This window comes from Engystomops pustulosus, chromosome 4, assembly GCF_040894005.1.
Source record: "Engystomops pustulosus chromosome 4, aEngPut4.maternal, whole genome shotgun sequence".
In the NCBI taxonomy this organism is placed as follows: Eukaryota; Metazoa; Chordata; class Amphibia; order Anura; family Leptodactylidae; genus Engystomops; species Engystomops pustulosus.
In genome coordinates, this window is record NC_092414.1 from 21,705,492 (window position 1) to 21,725,766 (window position 20,275).

Genomic DNA, 20,275 nt, shown 5'->3' on the forward strand with positions numbered 1-20,275 from the left:
TTGGATTTACTAGTTTTATCTCGTAAATGGGGGGTGGATGGTTTCAAGTCATCAATATAAAATGTGTGACCTCTATGAAATGGCAAACAGTTTTTATTATATATAATATACACACACACACACATTTATATATGATCATATTTGTTAATGTCAGCAGCTTAAGTTTAGCATTATGAGTATTGAGCTTCAGCTTTTTAAATGGGTTGTGGCAGTAAGACCACTGTGACATGCAAACTGGAAGCCAAAGGACCCCAATTCTTATTCCCTAACGGATCTCATTGTGGTTGATGTCCTTACTGTGACATCACTGTGTGTATTATCCCTGTACTGTGACATCACTGTGTGTATTATCCCTGTACTGTGACATCACTGTGTGTATTATCCCTGTACTGTGACATCACTGTGTGTTATCTCTGTACTGTGACATCACTGTGTGTATTATCTCTGTACTGTGACATCACTGTGTGTATTATCTCTGTACTGTGACATCACTGTGTGTATTATCCCTGGACTGTGACATCACTGTGTGTATTATTATCCCTGGACTGTGACATCACTGTGTGTATTATTATCCCTGGACTGTGACATCACTGTGTGTATTATCCCTGTACTGTGACATCACTGTGTGTATTATCTCTGTACTGTGACATCACTGTGTGTATTATCCCTGTACTGTGACATCACTGTGTGTATTATCCCTGTACTGTGACATCACTGTGTGTATTATCCCTGTACTGTGACATCACTGTGTGTATTATCCCTGTACTGTGACATCACTGTGTGTATTATCACTGTACTGTGACATCACTGTGTGTATTATCCCTGGACTGTGACATCACTGTGTGTATTATTATCCCTGGACTGTGACATCACTGTGTGTATTATTATCCCTGGACTGTGACATCACTGTGTGTATTATTATCCCTGGACTGTGACATCACTGTGTGTATTATTATCCCTGGACTGTGACATCACTGTGTGTATTATCCCTGTACTGTGACATCACTGTGTGTATTATCTCTGTACTGTGACATCACTGTGTGTATTATCCCTGTACTGTGACATCACTGTGTGTATTATCCCTGTACTGTGACATCACTGTGTGTATTATCCCTGTACTGTGACATCACTGTGTGTATTATCCCTGTACTGTGACATCACTGTGTGTATTATCCCTGTACTGTGACATCACTTTCACCTACAATTTTCCTTCCATAGTTCCAAGCCCCAACCTATATGTACAGCTGAATGCCCTCCAGATAACGGTGGATGAGCGGAGCATTTTGTGGCTGAACCAGTTTATCCTGGACCTGAGGCAGAGCGTGGACCAGTTCATGGCAATGTACATGCTGAACGACAGCTCGAAGTCTGATGAGCACATCGATATCCGGGTGGACGGCCTCATGCTGAAGGTAACACACTGCGACGCCTGCACAAACACTTCTGAATAATTCAGCCTGATATTCCACGTGGAGCGGCTCATCTAGGCATAAATGATAGATAAAAGTCATGTATATTTTATACCACTCCACCGGGTCGGCATTCAAAGCTTTTGTGATGACTTTACAAGAAATTAGTAATTCTGACTACGGGAACCTACTTTTCATTAGAAAGTATGTCTGGATGTACAGAGGGCTGCAGAGCACTTTTTTGGGCAGGATGATAGGATATATTATAAAAAATATATATATATTTTTAAAAATTTTACTTCTACTTCAGTCACTAGTTGGGCCAAGAGTTGGACTGACCTATTGACGTAGTTACCAAAATTTTCTCTTTAGTCCGAGACAATTGGGTCCACCAAACAACTCCATTGGAAGCTGAGCCAGCCCCAAGGGTTTCCTCTGTGTCCCAGAAGATCATCCATTTCTCCCTTCTCCATCTCGTAGTTCTATGTGTTGCTGAAAGATAACTGGCTGCAGCGGGAGCCTACCTAATCTAGAACCCATAGATTTTTAAGCTTACTGTTTATAAGAACCTTCCATTCATGAAGATCAGGTCAACAGATTGACCTCTATTCTCTGAAGGATATCTCAAGGTTTCACGAATATTGAAGAAAATCCGGCAAACGTTTAGGGGATTATTGAATTCTAGATGAAAGATGGACCATTGGACTGTTTCCTCTGATCATGTTCTGTCTGGTGAGATTTTTGTAGAATATGTTCATGAAGTTCTGCTCTGAAGACTCCTATAGGTTACCATATATGATGGGGTTGGTTGGGTACACACGAAGGTTTAAAAAAAAATGAATCAACCATAGATGGTCCATGATGTTCTCTGAAGGATATCTCAGGTTGGCAAACGTTATTCATGAAGTTCTGCTCTGAAGTCTCCTATAGGTTACCATATATGATGGGGTTGGTTGGGTACACAAGAAGGTTTAAAAAGAATAAATCAACCATAGATGGTCCATGATGTTCTCTGAGGGATGTCTCTAGGTTTCGCGAATATTGAAGAAAACACTGCAGGTTGGAAAACGTTTGGGCGGTTATTGAATTCTAGATGAAAAATGGACCATTGGAATAATTTCCTCTGGTGATCATGTTCGGTCTGGTGAGATCTTTGTAAAATATATTAACCCCTAGGCGCACCAGGACGTTATAGTACGTCCCCGGGGCTAGATGCTTAGCGCACGGGGACGTTCTATAACGTCCTGCTTCTGGCACCGGCTCACGAACGGAGCCGGTACCAGAAGCAGCGGCTGTCAGCTGTCTAGTACAGCTGACAGCCTGCGCTAACACCCGCGATCGGAGCCGGCTCCGATCGCGGGTGTTAACCCCTTACACGCCGCGGTCAAACATGACCGCGGCGTGTAAGGGTGTAAGCGCTGTGGATCGGATCCCCCGTGCCGCTTACCGGGGGATCCGATCCTCTGCCGGGCAGCTCCGAGGACTGGCATGTGCCCCGGAGCTGCCCGGTCTCCATGGCAGCCAGACCCCTTCCGGGTCTGGCTGTAAACTGTCTGAGCATGCGCAAGCTTGCTCAGACAGTTTACACTGCTCTACAATAAAATAGTATTGTAGAGCAGTGTATTGAACTTAAACCAGTGATCAGAGCATCACTGGTTTAAGTTCAAGTATGTATAAGTAAAAATATGCAAAAACAGTTAACACTACACATTATAATAAATAAAAAATTAATACATAAAAATATAAGCCCCTAAAATGTCACTTTCCCATAAAAAAACTTAATAAAGTATAAAAAACATAAAAACACAAAAAAACCCCGCATATTTGGTATTGCCGCGTCCGTAACAATCTGCATAATAAAACAGAATTGTTACTGGACCCGCACGGTAAACGCCGGAGGAAAAAAACGCAAAAAACGTTCCGAAAAAAGATAATTTTTAATTAATACCCTATAAAAAATGCTCTAAAAAGTGATTTAAAAAATGTTATGCACTCCAAAATAAGCCCACTAAAAAGAACAACTGTTCTCGCAAAAAATAAGCCCCTAACAAGATTTATCTACCAAAAAATAAAAAAGTTATGCATATAAAAAGATGGTGATGCTAAAATGAATAAGATTTTCTCCAAATTAGTTTTTATTCAGTACAATTGAATAAAATACACAAAACCCCCACATATTTGGTATCCCTGCGTCCGTAACAATCTGTATAATAAAACAGAATCGTTATTAGATCCGCAAAGTGAACCCCGTAAAAAACAACCTAAAAAAACTCTCTCTGATAAAGATGATTTTTTATTAATGCCCTTTAAAAATGCTCTAAAAAAGTGATTTTAAAAAGTTACGCAATCTAAAATAAGACCACTAAAAAGAGCTATCATTCTTGCAAAAAATAAGCCCTTAAACAGATTTTTGAGGTGAAAAATAAAAAAGTTATGCATATGTAAGTCGGTGATGCTAAAATTAACAACAATTTTGCCAAATTACTTTTTATTCAGTAAAAATGGGAAAAAATAAAAAAATATATATAAATGAAGTATTTTCATAAACGTGGCGACCCATAGAATAAAAATAATATACTATTTTCATGGTATGGTTAACGGCCAAAAAAAAAAACACATAAAAATTTTCCTAAAAATTGATGATTTTCATTTCCTCCACCAACAAAGAGTTAATTAAATCTCACCAATTAGCTATAGATGCCCCAAAATTATGTATTAGAAAAGTGCATCTCATGTGGCAAAAGAAATAAGCCCCTATAGGTCCTCATTAAAAAAAAGAAAAAAATTATAGCCTGTACAATGTGACAGCAAATCTGCTCCGGATGGCGCCTCCTTCCCTTCTATGCCCGGCCGTGCGCCCATACAGCAGGTTACCACCACATGTAGGGTATCGGTGTACTCGGGAGAAATTGCGTATCAAACTTTGTGGAGCCTTTTTTCATTTTATCCATTACAAATGTTTAATTTTCCACCCAAAATGAGTGTATTGTGAAAAAATATTACAATTTGCAGACTCCACCTCCATTTTGTTTTAACCCCTATAAAACACGTAAAGGGTTAACAAACTTCTTAAAAGTGGTTTTTCATACGTTGAGGGGTGTAGTTTCCACAATGGGGTAATTTACGAGTCTCGCTATTATTTAGGCCTCTCAGTGTCAATTAGAAACTGTGCAGGTCCATCTAAATACAGGTTTTGGCGATTTTACAAAAAATGTGAAAAATGGCTCCCAAATTCTGAGCTTCATAACATTCTAGTAAAATATGTGGAATCTGAAAAAACCATGCCAACATAAAGCAGACATTTGGGAAATGTAAGTTATGAATTTATTTGGGTGCTATGACTTTCTGAATCAAAAGTAGAGAATTTAGAACGTTGAAAATAAAGAATTTTTCAACATTTTTGCCAAATTTTGTTTTTTTTCATAACTAAACGCAAAAGATTTCATCCAAATTTTTAAACTAATTTGAAGTACAATGTGTCACGAGAAAACAATCTCAAAATCCCCTGGATATCTCACAGCGTTCCAAAGCTATAACCACTTATAGTGACACAGGCCAGATTTGAAAAATGGGGCCGCGTCCTTTAGGCCAAAAGATGCTGTGTCCCGTAGGGGTTAATGAAGTTCTGCCCCAAAGCCTCTTTTAGGTTATGATACTTGATGGGGTTGGTTCCACAGAATCTTATCCATTACCCACTGAGTCGGGTAAACATGTCGGCTTATTGGGGGCAATCATTCCTGAGGACCTCCACTTATCAGGAGAATGGGGACCAAAGGTCTTGAATCCCCTTTTGTGAAAAGGTTTTGGTAACCCAGTAAAAGTGAAAGGTGCGCTCGTCACACAATGTCATTTTCTCACAGTAAAACCTTGGTTGTCCATTTTCCTGATCATTGTTGGTCCTAATAGGTAAGTGTGGTGAGATTTTGATTTTCCTTCCTCACAATGAAGAAAACATGTTGAATACTAATGATGATGAAGGTTATGAATTGGAAATGTGCCCATAAAATAAATATTGGTGGTATCTCAGTAGGCTTCTGTAATGGTTCACATCAGATCAGATTGATATTATATTTAAGATATCTTTGGAGAATTTTGTTAATGTTCTTCCTGACCTCCCTGTCTTTCTCCACAGTTCATTGTACCTTCACAAACAAAAACTGATTGTCACCATGACCAGCCAACAGCCATCAGTGTCCAGACCTCAGAAATGATCGCAAGCAACACCAGGCAATCTCCGAACTGTAGGCGTTCAGACCTTGAAGCCATTTTTCAGGACTTTAAAGAATACCCCTTCTACTCGAAATCATTCACCTCCTTCCCCAGATCGGTGGACAGTTTTGACCTCCTCCACCCCATATTCCAGAGGCACGCTTTTGAACAGGACACTAAAATGCATGATGTATATAAGGGATTCATTACACCAAAGCTTGACACCAATGCACTAAAAACTTCTGCTGCTAAGGACATCTGGGCCATACATTTCACCCAGTTTTGGGTTGATTATGAAGGAATAAAGAGTGGTAAAGGTAGGCCGGTAGGTTTTGTTGATGCCTTTCCACTTTCTATATGGGTCTGCCAGCCGGCACGTTTCGCCCAATGTCAGAAACAGATTTCCTCTCACACCGATCATCTAGTAAATATTTCCAAAAGTGAATCGACGGACTTTGCTGGTCGTATTCAGCGCAAGAAACTTCTTAAACAATATTATAGCACTGAAGTGGATGGCCGGAGCGCCCCTTTACAGAAGTCCCAATCTCTAGACAGCAGCTTGTCCACCACTCCCATCCAAGAGTCTCCTCAAGCGGACATCCAAGTTCTGGCGCACATACAGAAACATGTCAGCTTACAGATCAATCACTATCAGTATGTTTTCTTAATGCTGCTGCAGGACTCTCTAAAACAAGTCATGGACAATCTACGGAAAGACGTAGAGGCTGTGACCGGGAAACCGGCGGAGGAGACCAAGTTGTCCATAGGTTTGCTTCTAAAAAGTGCTGAGGTTTCTTTATTACTACATCCACTACCTGAGGAGAATTTGTCCCATTGCCCTCTTTCCCGAGATGGTAGTCCCATCGTTGACTCTAAGCGTACTCCTCCACCGGATGGTTGTCGCGATGTTGACCCCCCAATCGATCTACTCATGGATTCTGTCAGTGGTGACTCCGGAGCAATACTAGAACCCAAAAAGATGGATTTGCCAGAGACCTTGATGACAAAATCACCCAGCGACACTGACATTTTAAAAAGGACGCCCAGTTTGGAAGGAGCTTCTGATAGGGCGTCGCTGAAAGCTGAAGATGGAGCTTTGTGTCAAGTCATTAATGTCAATGGTCTCCATGATGGTGGCCACTTCAGTAGTGATGATAGCATCTCCAACCCTGTCAAAGATATTGAAGAAGCTTTTGGTAGCTTTCAAGCCTCAGATAGTGAGTCTATAGCTGATAATCCTCTCCTCAGTGCACATTATTTAGAGACTCAGAAGAAGACCCCTGACACCAGGTAAGGTTCCTCCATGTTTCTTATTGTTTGATGTTATCTTAGGTATATAAAAGGAGATCACTAGGTTAGGCCATTACACTATGATTGAAGGAATCCCCTTCGATCCAGATCCTCTTCCGTGATCGATGGAGCTGCCATTGTGCTTAGGGGTTAACGTTACGTGGACAACCACTTTAAGAGTTCTGTCTACGCCATCTACATGTCTGTCTACACAGGGTTGGATTAAGACTGCCGTGGGCTCTGGGCTGTATTAATTTAAAGGGGTTATCCAGATTTTAAAAATGACTTCTGGCCGGGCTATTTAAACACAGCAAACATGTACTTACCTCCTCCAGCGCCGCTGATGTCCCGCGCCGCGGTCCCTTCAATCCGTGCCCCTGTAAACAAACCGCGCACAGGGAGCTTCCGGTCCGCGATGTAGCCAATTCCTCCCATCCGTCCCTCTCTCTCAGCGTTGTAAGCGCTGGGAGATGGTGTCGGATGGGAGCTTCCGGCTGGCTGGACGCTCCCTGTGCACCCTTGTAATGAAACCGGCGCACAGAGAAGACCGGCTGCGGCGCGGGACATCGGCGGCGCCGGACGAGGTAACTACATGTTTATTATTTTTAAATAGCCCTCCCCAGCCCGGGCCTCAGTAATTTTTAAAACCCGGATAACCCCTTTAATAGCCCCTACAAGTCTGGATTTCACTTCCCATATATGGTACTAGAATCAAGTTTCTTGGGGATTGAAGGATGTGTCTTTTATGCCTGCTTTAAATCTACCATTTCAGGACCTTTGGAGAACCTACAAAGGTCCTGAAATGGCTCTTGTGTACATGTATATTGAGAACAGGAACAGATGTACGAGGATTTCATGGGTGAAGGTTCTTCTCAGTATAAAATTTGGTGAATGGTTTGGGTGGCCATGGGCCATGGGCCCTGGGCTACTGTTCAAGCCGTCTATATTATAATCCAGAACTGTGTCTGAACCATCTACAATCCTAAAGGTCCACCACAGGCTTGGGCCACGGACAATGTAAGGAGCCATAGGGCTACTTAGTGAACATCAAAGCAGTCCAGTAGCCACTCTGAGGTCAACTCTATTGCCTTGAAAGAAATGGTTTGATGCCTTCCCCTTTTTTATTTTTTGTACCTTTTATCCTCATGCTTTATATATTTCTTTATTCTGCATCTTTTGCCTTTTTTATTATTTTGATTTTTGAACCTCCGTCTCCCATGTATTTTTGTTAAGTGGAACCCCTAAGGAGCGCTCCTCGTCCAACCTGCCTACCTTCTCTGTTTCTTACAAGAACATGAAGAGAAGTTCTTCGCAGTTTTCTCTGGACAATATCTCCATCGACAGCAACTTGTTAGATGAACATCTGGCGGAGAGCGACGGGAGTGACCCATTAGAAGCAGGTAGGAAGATTGATCTGTACTCGTCCATCAATTTTATAAAGGGAATGTCTAGTATTGGGATACTCATAACTTTCCTTAAAATGGGGCATCAATATGAATGATTGTGAAGGATCTGACAACCCTATCACTCAGTTGGTCACCAATTCTGGAACCAAAATCTTGACTGTGCAGAGGTCATGCCAGGCTATTGCAGGTTAGCTCCTATTAATTTAAAGGGGTCGTCCAGGAATAGAGTGCTTTTAAGTGGGATGGGCTTGGTTCTCTGTCAAAAATAAACTCTTTTCAGCCGGTGTTATCCACAGATCGAAAAATGATCGATCGACTCTGATGGATGGGTAAAGAGCTCCACCTCTTGGCAGTTACATGCAATTACATACCTGAAAATAATTTGGAACGTGATGGTGCCGTTGACTTTATGGCAATTGCCAGATACTGTCCTTTTCCCCACAAATATAAAATCTTGCTGCTTTAGATCTTGTGGTGCCAGATAAATCACAGTTAAATAGATGAAAACGGAAGATTGTGCTTCCATGGAGTAAGGGGGTACATCGAGTGTACGAACGAAAAAACGGAACACATAGGCGCCATTCATATATAATACAGCAAGGTTTTTTTTTTTAAGTACTGGTAGATTGGGATTACGTGTTTCGGGGCAGAACCTCCCTATGGGAATATCACGTATAAGGTGGGAAACATTAGGGGAGAAGGATTGTGAGCAGTTGCGTAACTACAGTAGTAGCAGCCACTATGGGACCCGCAGAGTCAGGGGGCCCGTCATCTGACCTGACACACTAAAGAATGGAGGATGTGCACCGTTATATACATATTATGCTGCACATTGTACAGTATAATATGTATAAAATATATATGTGATGTATATATGTGTGTATCTGTGATGTCTATATGCTGTATGTGTGTATGGTGTACATATCCTGTATATGTGTATCTGTATATGGCACTGTATGTTTGATGTTTATATGCTCTATATGTGTGCGTATGTATGTGTCTAAGAGTGTATAAATGTGTGTATGAGTGAAGAACTGTATGTTTATGAAAAAAAAACTTGTATGTTTATGTATATAGGTATATAAATGTGTGTATATATGAGTGTAATGTGTACATTTTTAAGAAGGGGCCCAGAAGTCTGCTATGGGGCCCTGCCTTCCTTAGTTACGCCCCTGATTTTGCGGGGAGGGAGGGGAGGTGTTACAATTGTCTCTGGCTGTGACCACCACTAGGGGGAGCCTTCTGCATTGATTTCAGCCAGTCTCTTTCTTTTAGGCCTGGAAGACTTCTCCTCTCTGAATTATCAGTCTACAGGAGACGGGGCCAGCGTGGAGCTGAGGAACGATGATTACTGCGTGTCATCGCCAGATGCCGTCAGTGCGGTGGATGAGAGTGCGCAGGACTCCAGACAAGACGTGGTAATTACACACACATCCTCCTCTCTATATGAGTTGTGTGATTGAGAAGGCATTAATCGGGGTTCCTTATCCATGATGCATAATACACACAGTGATGTCACAGTACAGAGATAATACACACAGTGATGTCACAGTACAGAGATAATACACACAGTGATGTCACAGTACAGAGATAATACACACAGTGATGTCACAGTACAGAGATAATACACACAGTGATGTCACAGTACAGAGATAATACACACAGTGATGTCACAGTACAGAGATAATACACACAGTGATGTCACAGTACAGAGATAATACACACAGTGATGTCACAGTACAGGGGTGATACACACAGTGATGTCACAGTACAGGGGTAATACACACAGTGATGTCACAGTACAGGGATAATATACACAGTGATGTCACAGTACAGAGATAATACACACAGTGATGTCACAGTACAGAGATAATACACACAGTGATGTCACAGTACAGGGGTGATACACACAGTGATGTCACAGTACAGGGGTAATACACACAGTGATGTCACAGTACAGGGGTAATACACACAGTGATGTCACAGTACAGAGATAATACACACAGTGATGTCACAGTACAGAGATAATACACACAGTGATGTCACAGTACAGGGATGATACACACAGTGATGTCACAGTACAGAGATAATACACAGTGATGTCACAGTACAGGGATAATACACAGTACAGGGATAATACACAGTACAGGGATAATACACACAGTGATGTCACAGTACAGGGATAATACACACAGTGATGTCACAGTGCAGGGATAATACACACAGTGATGTCACAGTACAGGGATAATACACACAGTGATGTCACAGTACAGGCATAATACACACAGTGATGTCACAGTACAGGCATAATACACACAATGATGTCACAGTACTTGAAAAGTTATTATACTGGTAATTATGCTCCTGAGTATATTATAATATATTACAATGTGACATATGCTGCTGTCTAGTAGTCAAAATAAAGTCCCTCAGGTTGCAGATCATATACAGTGGAGCAGAATAATTGGGTAATTATGAGGTCAGCAGTGTCACATGATGAGGGGCGGGGTTATCTTTTAATGATCGATGATGTAATCACCCAACTCTGGATCCAGGATCGGACATCCATCCCATCCCTCTCTCCTGTGTCCTTTCCTTACAGATGTCCGTCGTGGTCTTTAAAATTGTTAGTGTTAATTGTGGGATCGACATAAAGGGAGAAGATGTCGCCATCGGCCTTCAGGTGAACCAGGTGATACCGAAACAGCTGGGGAACGTGAGCGTCCGGCAGTACCTCAGCCGCAGCATGAGTAAGTCATGAGCCGGGATTTATTTATTATGGGAACGTTCTCCTTCAAAATTTACTTTGACTGGATCTAATGTATATTGGGGTACAAGGCAAAAACCCCTAAATCCCAAATCTAGGCTATCTGGATCATAAGATCCGGATTGGAATGGAAAACTTTTAATACTAATGAAGGTCGAGACCGGTGCTACACTGTGTCTGTTGAGCTTAACAGCCTGGATTCCAAACTGATACATTGTAACAAACCACCAGCAACATTTGTGCAGCTTCTGACGACACAATTGTATCTACTCTACTATCACTATTAGGTGGAGTAGAAGGTCAGGCATATGTTGCTGCTCCATTCAAATATTATGGGAGTGTTGCTGAGCACAGCGCTCCGGCATTTCCTGCCCTCTCATAGACGGTGAATAAGAGTCCTAGAGACACCGGAGCGCTGTGCTTAGCAATTAACGCATAGTACTGAATGGAGCGGCAGGACACATGCCTAACCTGCTGCTCCACTCATTGGGGCACATTTACTTACCCGGTCCAGTCGCGATCCCGCGGCACGTTGTCCGACGTGGATTCGGGTTCTGCCGGGATTCACTAAGGTCGCGCTCCCAATATCCAGTAGGTGTCGCTGCTGCACCAAGGTCCGCCGGAGTTCACCTTCTTCTTCTCGGTGCATGTAAGTGTTTGATCTTGCGACACATTTCGTTTTTTAAATTCTGCGGTTTTTCCGAATCTGTCGGGTTGTCTGAAGGCCACGCCCCCGATTTCTGTTGCGTGACAGCCGGCGTCAAAATCCGATCGCGTGCGCCAAAATGCCGGCGGAATTCAGCGCAAAACAGAAAAATTCGGGAAACCCGACGAAAGTGCAGCGTTCGGACCCTTAGTAAATGAGCCCCATTAAGTGATAACAGGAACCTCATTATCCAGACTGCTGAGGGTCCTGTTCTTGTGATTGTTGGAGCCCCACCGATCAGATGAGCATCCCCCCTATTCTGTGGTTGTGGAATAACTTGCCATTAAATGGATTTTTAGGTTTAATCTATTTTGGTCAAGATTTCTGTTTGCTGTCAGTGAATAGAGTCGCAGGCTGTCATCCTGTACCAGTCTGTATGGGGGAGCACATTCCATACGGAACATCCGCTAAGGACTAAATCCCTCCCTAGCAGTGACACAGGGCTGTAAATCCCGGAGAGAGAAATTGTCCAGGTTTTTGAGGAATTATGGCTTTGTGAAAACAATTTCCTTGAATTAATCTGTAAAGAAGGAGCCGCCTTACGCACGTACTGAGCGGGATTATGGAGGAAGAGACATATTTACAGCCATCTGCTGAGCTTCACCACCACTGATCCCCGAGAGCCCCCGTATTTACTGACTGCACGTACACACAGTACAATAAATGGCTAACCAGGGGCTGAATATTCACAACTTTTTTGGAAATCGATCAAGCAGATTTAAAATTTTAACTAAAAAAATATCCAGTGCGCGTCTATGTGTCTCCATGGTAACAGACTACAAACTAATCTTGTGTAGTCGGCTATTGCGTAATAGTCGGTCCTTTCACTTAAATCAGTTCCCTTCAATTGTATAACCCTAAAATTGCATCATTTATACCATCAGTTGAGGTGAGAAACCTGATGGCAACTGTGATCTGTGTGAACGGACGCTTAGTCCAGCTGTAAGTGATGTTGAGATTTTGCGCTGGACTGCGTATAATGGTAGCAGAGTAGTGGACAAGAATTATTATATGTCTGATAGTAAAAAGGAATAGAATATATTTTTTCGACAGCATCTGACTACACAAGGTTTGCTTGTAGTCTGTATCCATGGAGATGTGTACACAAAACTAAAGAATAAATTTTTTCATCTGGATCTTGCAGAAGTTTGATTTTTACTTTTTATACATAGTAAAGACTTCATTTTTAGAAATACTTTGTATTTTGTGATTATATATAGACTCAGTACATAGGAGATGATGTACTTTTTTCAGGTTTTTGGAAGATTCTAGCTTACAAAATGCTACATGTATATTAAGAAACGTTTGAAGATTTTTATTTGCTATGTTGGGTCCGAAATTGAACATTATACAAGCAAAACACACAATTTTGGAAAAAGAAATGGTTGTTTTTGGGCAGTGTCTTCTAAGCGTTGACCACTGGGTGGCGCTGTTCTATTAGATTAAAATGGGCAAAGAAATCTGCAGCTATGACTATAGGAGTATACACAGAGCATGTAATATGGTATAATATACTATGTATAACATTAATACATTAATCTTTATATAGACTCGGATCAGAAGTCGTCCCCAGAGCAGAGGAAGTCGTGTCCGGAGATCAGCCTGAGACTGGAGACTGGTCCTAGCGCTAAGCGCTATTCTCCACTCGCCGCCGAAAACGGGTTCCTCCAGTGCCAAGTGACTGATTTCGGCTCTGAGTTCCTCACCTCCACCCTCGCCAATATCCACCACTTTATAGATGATGATTCAGTCCCTGAAGTTATGCCAATGAAGATAAGAGTCCAGAAGGCAAAGCTGCACTTACAGGTCAGTGTGTGGGCGGAGTAATCAGGACTCTCACTGTCAATCACTTTGTGTTGGCGGGGTAATCAGGACTCTCACTGCCAATCACTGTGTGTGGGCAGAGTAATCAGGACTCTCACTGCCAATCACTGTGTTTGGGCGGGGTAATCGGGGCTCTCCCTGTCAATCACTGTGTGTGGGCAGAGTAATCAGGACTCTCACTGCCAATCACTGTGTGTGGGCGGGGTAATCAGGACTCTCACTGTCTATCAGTATGTGTGGGCAGAGTAACCAGGACTCTCACTGTCAATCACTGTGTGTGGGCGGAGTAATCAGGACTCTCCCTATCAATCACTGTGTGTGGGCAGAGTAACCAGGACTCTCACTGTCAATCACTGTGTGTGGGCGAAGTAATCAGTACTCACTGTCAATCACTGTGTGTGGGCGGAGTAACCAGGACTCTCCCTATCAATCACTGTGTTTGGGCGGAGTAATCAGTACTCTCACTGTCATAAAATAAAAAACGGAGCCATACTCGACTATAGTGGAGCCGTCCTCTTCCAATCCCATTTTTATGGGAGAGCTTATCTTTGTAGTGGCGCTCCATAGGAAAAATGAAAAGACACAACTTTTTGGTTAATTCCTTATTCTATCGCTAGGATGATGGATATTTGATGCGAAACGACTTTACAACTTCACCACATGCCGAAACCCATTAAGTTACATTGCACAATATCTCTGAAACCCCGGGGACCCCCATAGCTCCCAGTGCTGTGTGTGTGGTAGAGGCTGAGCATGAATCACCCCTAATAACAGCATCTAGTATTACACCATAAATGTTTATTACATTATAAATTACATATTAAGTGTGTTATAATCCCCCGCTCACCAGCGGCCCGTCCCTCCATGTATTATTAAACATAAACTATGGCTTAATGGTCAAAATAAAGAATCGAATAACAAGGCGAAACCTACAGAGCGGAGACTATTTCACGCTCCAGCTATCTACTTGCTATGATCATACATGGAGACTTGTGCCTTTTATATCAGTAGTCTTTGTAGTTGTGCCTTATATTGGTGGTGTGGCTGCAGCATTGCATTATGGGAGCACCGGATCATTGGTTAAAGTGCTGCATCTGAATCTTCTAATGATATGTAATCAGGATGTTTAACATGGAAAACCCCTTTAAGAAGGACATGGTGTATATTCTAATACAAGCTTCCCATTGCTTGGTTATGTGTTGACTTCGGAGTTGGTCATAGGTTGGATGGTGCCTGGAGCAGAAACCACTCTTGGGGTGCCCGTACCTTCCAAAGTCGTCTGGCCAAGCAGTGTTACTTTTGCGATCTAAGGGCCCACCAACCACCAAACACTAATCTGGTAGCCTCTAATTTGTGTTGTCTTTTGCTAGAACTCTGAGATTCAGTATTGGTTTAGAACTTGGGGCCCACCGGAGGATCCTCTGATTCTCTGGTGGGCCAGTCTGACACTAGGTACACATACAGTATATTCAAGCATTGGCCTAGGAATGTGGCCTTGGTCAACCTCACAGGTCGTCCTGAGCCAAGGCCGGCCATGGTTGGGACTATACAAGTGACTTCACCATTATTTTTTTCCCCCCATAGGATGATAGTCCCAAGAATAACAACAGCGACCCAGAGCCGGAGCCGATTGTCCTAAATATTCAGGATCTCTTAGTCGAGAGGTACGATGATGGATCCTTCTGTATCAAAGGTAAGTCTTTAAAGTCTCAGAATCCCCTTTAAGACTTAAAAAGTTTAATATCTTATCTCTATCATATGTTTTCTTACTTGGGGCACCACCACAATGGGGAAGTGGGTGCCCAGAGTTCTAAGAAAAGATGCTCAATATATATGTTGTGGGGTCTACAAATAGGTCTCCTTTTGTAGATTAGAGAGATCCACCACTTTTTTGAGGTCTTCCCGTACAGTCCTACATCCATCATTGTCAGACACCACCTGCTAAAGGAACTCAGCTTGAAATGTACAGTTTCCCTCTGGCGCCTCTGCAGGGCAAAGAAGGCATTACACAATGGTCATTCAAGCATAATAACGTATTGGTGCACTAGGTCCTCCAAGTTGAGAAGACCCTCTTTGTAGCTACTCATAGATGCAGATCATGAATGGTGGAATCCCTGTTGTTAAATGGAATTTCCAGGAATCCTGAAAACCCTCTTTGGGGACAGAGGTAACCAAAAGTAAAAAGTGTACACACCCTTCAATACTTTTGGTTCCTGCATTGCTGCAGTTCCTGATTCTTTGGCATTGCCTGCTGGGATGAAAGTGTTGGGAGTCATAGGTCAGCTCCCATTAGCCAGTCATTGGCTTTAGCAGTTATGTCCTGGGCGCTATGGAGGCCATTGAATGGTCGAATCGGGGCCCAAGACACTTTTGACCAAACCTGAAGTCATGAGTATATATCCAGACCAAATTTTATTTTGGTAACCATTCCCTGGCACCCAAGGGTTTTTCATGATCCCAGGAAGGCCCCTTTAACTCTGAAATCCCCAATAGGATTTTGAAGATGGGATTTCTACTAAATTTTAAGAGAACCTCCTCTCCTGGTGATAACCTTTCATTATATATCCTACGTCGGGCCCCGTTGTCTGGTCTGCCTCCTCATTTATGTATGGGAAGGAGGTCCTGCTTCTCATTAAGGAGACCCAGCTGTGTACAGAGCCTTATTGGCAATGCTCCATGGGAAAAGTATGCAAATGAGCTCTTTCTTCCTTCCTTCGGGACAAGATCCAATTTGCATACTTCTTCCCATCTCTAATATTTATACAATAATAGAAGATCTATATTATCCTTATGTTTTGATACAATTCTTATATTTTAAGGGAATGGAGACACCAGCACCGACACCAGCACCAATCTTAAAGAACTGAAGGAGATACCTGCCCTCATCTCTGACAGTACTAAGAGTATACAGCACAGAAGCACACAGACACTTTGTGACAGCCCCGCACCCCCCCAGCAGCTGGATGTACGAGGAGGGAGCCGTGATCGGAAGACGCCGGTGATTAGTATGGAGCAGGTACGGTATCCCTCTGCCTCGCTGGAGGGGCCCAGCTCTGATGTCTTAATCATAGTCTTAGACGTTGACCTTGGATTCACATTGAAGCTTCTCTCCAGCTTCTCAGTAAGTACAATGGGGATTGTGGCACCAAACAGAAGCACTGATGGCTCGGATGGGGGCAAGGTGGGGAGTCACGGGGCCCGTTTTGTACTAGTCCTGGTCTACATGGACCATGGGCTGATTCGGACCTTGTGACCCGCACTGCCCCCCGCCGAGCTTTCAGTCCCAGAAACGGTTGTGTTGTGTGAGCCACAGCAGGGTAAGTACACTTTCCTTCTTTAGTCACACACTATCCCTGTCTGACCACTTTAACCTACCCCTTTAAGTTAAGCCCTGTCTAACCCCTTAAACCTACCCCTTTAAGTTAAGCCCTGTCTGACCCTTTAAACCTACCCCTTTAAGACAGGGCTTGACTTAAAGGGGTAGGTTTAAAGGGTCAGACAGGGCTTAACTTAAACGCTCCCCTTTAAGTCAAGCCCTGTCTGACCCTTTAAACATACCTCCTTAATTTAAGCCCAGTCTGGCCCCTAAACCCATCACTGGACTGCCTGCATGGGCGCACAATTGATACGCCCTGCCCCCAATTATGGACAGAATTTTTTTCCGGAATGCGTTTGAAAGTTAAGGAATGTTCAGGCAAATTAGGTGAATGATGGAAAATCTCCTGCATCCACTGGGTTCTATGATGAAATTCTGTCTGACGACCACCACCACTAGGGGGAGCTCATTATATATTTCCCATTGAAGTGAATATTATCGCTATTTCTTGGCCCCCAAACTATTCATGATTACCAGTTAATAAGATCATAATATTTGTGGTCATCCAAGGAGAGGACCCCCCCCCCCACCCCCTGGTCCTGCCATGGTCTGTATTTACAGCAATGTGGTTTAAAGGGGTTGTCTGGCCCTTTATTAATTTTTTACATTAAAGACCTATCCATAAATACCCATAACCCTCACTGATTAATTATTCAGATACCTTTAACTAAATAGGATCTACATTGCAGTCCCCTATTCTACCTCTATACGATAGATGTAGCCCTCTGCTTCTGTATAGGTTCTGGCACTGGTAGGGTGATATAACTGTTGATTGTGGGGGTCCATGATGACATCAGTCTCGAGCATGATTAAAGGCCAGACAACCCCTTTAAGCGTCCGAAACCCATGGTGCGAACTAAGGACAGGACATTGCAGGGGATACCTGGGCAGGACCCCTACACAGAAGGCATTTAAGGAGTTAAATAATTAAGCACTTTGTCCGTTTTTTGGCATTTAGTTAAGTTTGTGAGATCTACGTGTTGTATCTTGGCTCGTCCTACATCAAATGTCAGCGCTTCAAGGGACAGAGCCTAATAGCGTGCGGAGTAATTGTAGATGATGGAAGAGTTAAAGGGATGAAATGCTGATGTCTGCGCCGGCCACTCCGGGTCCACATTAATCATCACTTCATCACTTCTGTCTTTGAAGTGCGGCGTGTAATCAGGAGATGGGATTTGGGGGCCCGGCCCGCCTGATGTCTCAGAGGAGACTGCCGTGCTCCTTGGCGGGGTCTAGATTAATAAGTAGCGAGCGCTGAAATATTTATCGGGCTTTGTGATGGCGGAGACATAAGAATGATCACTCATGCAGAGCGCCGCGCCCCTACCAGTCACTGCATTGTCTGATATCCACTCAGTTTAATTCATGTCATTCTTTTATAGGATGGAAAGTTACACTATGTTTTAATATGTTCGCTGTGTCTTGCGCCATCTGTGCACGGTTAGTGGGTTGCAGCATTTGTGCATGAATAGTGGAGGGCACCGTCTGTGCCTGGATAGCGGGGTGTGCGGCGTCTGTGCCTGGATAGCGGGGTGTGCGGCGTCTGTGCCTGGATAGCCGGGTGTGCGGCGTCTGTGCCTGGATAGCCGGGTGTGCGGCGTCTGTGCCTGGATAGCCGGGTGTGCGGCGTCTGTGCCTGGATAGCCGGGTGTGCGGCGTCTGTGCCTGGATAGTCGGGTGTGCGGCGTCTGTGCCTGGATAGCCGGGTGTGCGGCGTCTGTGCCTGGATAGCCGGGTGTGCGGCGTCTGTGCCTGGATAGCCGGGTGTGCGGCGTCTGTGCCTGGATAGCCGGGTGCGGCGTCTGTGCCTGGATAGCCGGGTGTGCGGCGTCTGTGCCTGGATAGCCGGGTGTGCGGCGTCTGTGCCTGGATAGTGGGGTACTACATCATTGCCTGGATAGTGCACTCTTTGTGTACTATAATAGGTGACGCCATCTGTGTCTGGACATTGGGTTGTGCACTTGTGCGTCTTTAGTGGATTGCGCCATTTCTGCATCTATATTGGCTGGCATAGCAAGCCCCAAAGCAAATAGCGAAGGGGCTGAGGACTGTAGGGGGTGGTTTCAAGCCTTCTGGTAGGCTGGTGGGGCTTGCCCCTTTACCCCTCCCGTGTGAGGTCACCGGAGGCGGTGTTTGGGGGCGGGTAAGGACCCGCCCGGTGGTTTTATAAAGTCCGAGAGCACGTGGGGGGGCCTCTTTCCTTCTGCCCCCTGGACCGAAGAGGCGAGAAGTCAGAGACACCTCTGCAAATACCCAGCATGGCTTCCCTAGAAGAACAAGTAATCCAGCAAGTGACCAGGGTTCAGCCATGCTGGATACCCTCCTGCAGCGCCCTGCTGCGGGGTCGGTTCAAGAAGCGGACGTCCCTGAAGAGGACACCCATCTCCCTGGATCGAAACCCGCTGCAGTGGCTTACACCCTGGAGGGTACAGCCACCACCCCCGCCCGGCGGCCCGCCACCCTGTCACCACCACCCACCCAGTGCTCCTTACCTCCTCCACGGGAGCAGCTGGATGAGGATAGAAGACGTCCCCTGAAGAAGATCATCACCTGCACCAGCCAGGAAGCGCGGCCCGGGCCAGAAGAAGATGGCGTCGCCTGGACCACGTGGGACGCTGGCTGCACTGGAGGATTTTCTTGGGATCCCTGCTGTGAAGACCACAAGGGGTAAGTGGTTTGCATCACCTGCCCTGCACCCCAACACTGCTGCCCACTCCCCTGCCCTTCATCTCAGCGCTGCTGCCTGCTCCCCTGCCCTGCACCCCAGCGCTGCTGCCTGATCCCCTGCCCCGCTCCCCAGCGCTGCACCCCCGCTCCCCAGCGCTGCACCCCCGCTCCCCAGCGCTGCACCCCCGCTCCCCAGCGCTGCACCCCCGCTGCCCAGCGCTGCACCCCCGCTGCCCAGCGCTGCACCCCCGCTGCCCAGCGCTGCACCCCCGCTCCCCAGCGCTGCACCCCCGCTCCCCAGCGCTGCACCCCCGCTGCCCAGCGCTGCCCCCCCCGACCCCCGCGCCCAGCACCCGCCACATCACCTCCAGGCCGCGGCCTAAGCAGCATCCTGCACTGCAGCATGGCCTCCCGGGCACCCGACCGGTAGGCGACCTCTCCACCTCCGCGGCGCCCGCAATCCCGCCCCCACCCCACCGCTCACCTTACCTCCGGAGCCTGCGGCCCTCACACCCGGCCACGCTCCGGTTCGGGCCTTTCTCAAGCCCGGGCGCCCTCCTCTCCAGCGATCCTCCTCCTGCTCCCTGCTCATTCGGGGCCGGCCTCCCCCCAGCCATACAG

At 45.1% G+C, this 20,275-nt stretch overlaps 1 protein-coding gene across 1 annotated transcript in view; it reads left to right on the forward strand.

The window, feature by feature from the left end:
- Positions 1 to 20,275, forward strand: part of BLTP3B (bridge-like lipid transfer protein family member 3B) — a 65,946-nt gene that overhangs the window by 40,167 nt on the left and 5,504 nt on the right. Inside the window, exons 13-20 of the mRNA XM_072145459.1 lie at positions 1,219 to 1,412; positions 5,542 to 6,908; positions 8,142 to 8,308; positions 9,590 to 9,732; positions 10,917 to 11,064; positions 13,337 to 13,593; positions 15,196 to 15,304; positions 16,431 to 16,627. Of these exons, the coding sequence (XP_072001560.1) occupies positions 1,219 to 1,412; positions 5,542 to 6,908; positions 8,142 to 8,308; positions 9,590 to 9,732; positions 10,917 to 11,064; positions 13,337 to 13,593; positions 15,196 to 15,304; positions 16,431 to 16,627 (2,582 nt within the window). The remainder of the gene's footprint in view (positions 1 to 1,218; positions 1,413 to 5,541; positions 6,909 to 8,141; positions 8,309 to 9,589; positions 9,733 to 10,916; positions 11,065 to 13,336; positions 13,594 to 15,195; positions 15,305 to 16,430; positions 16,628 to 20,275) is intronic.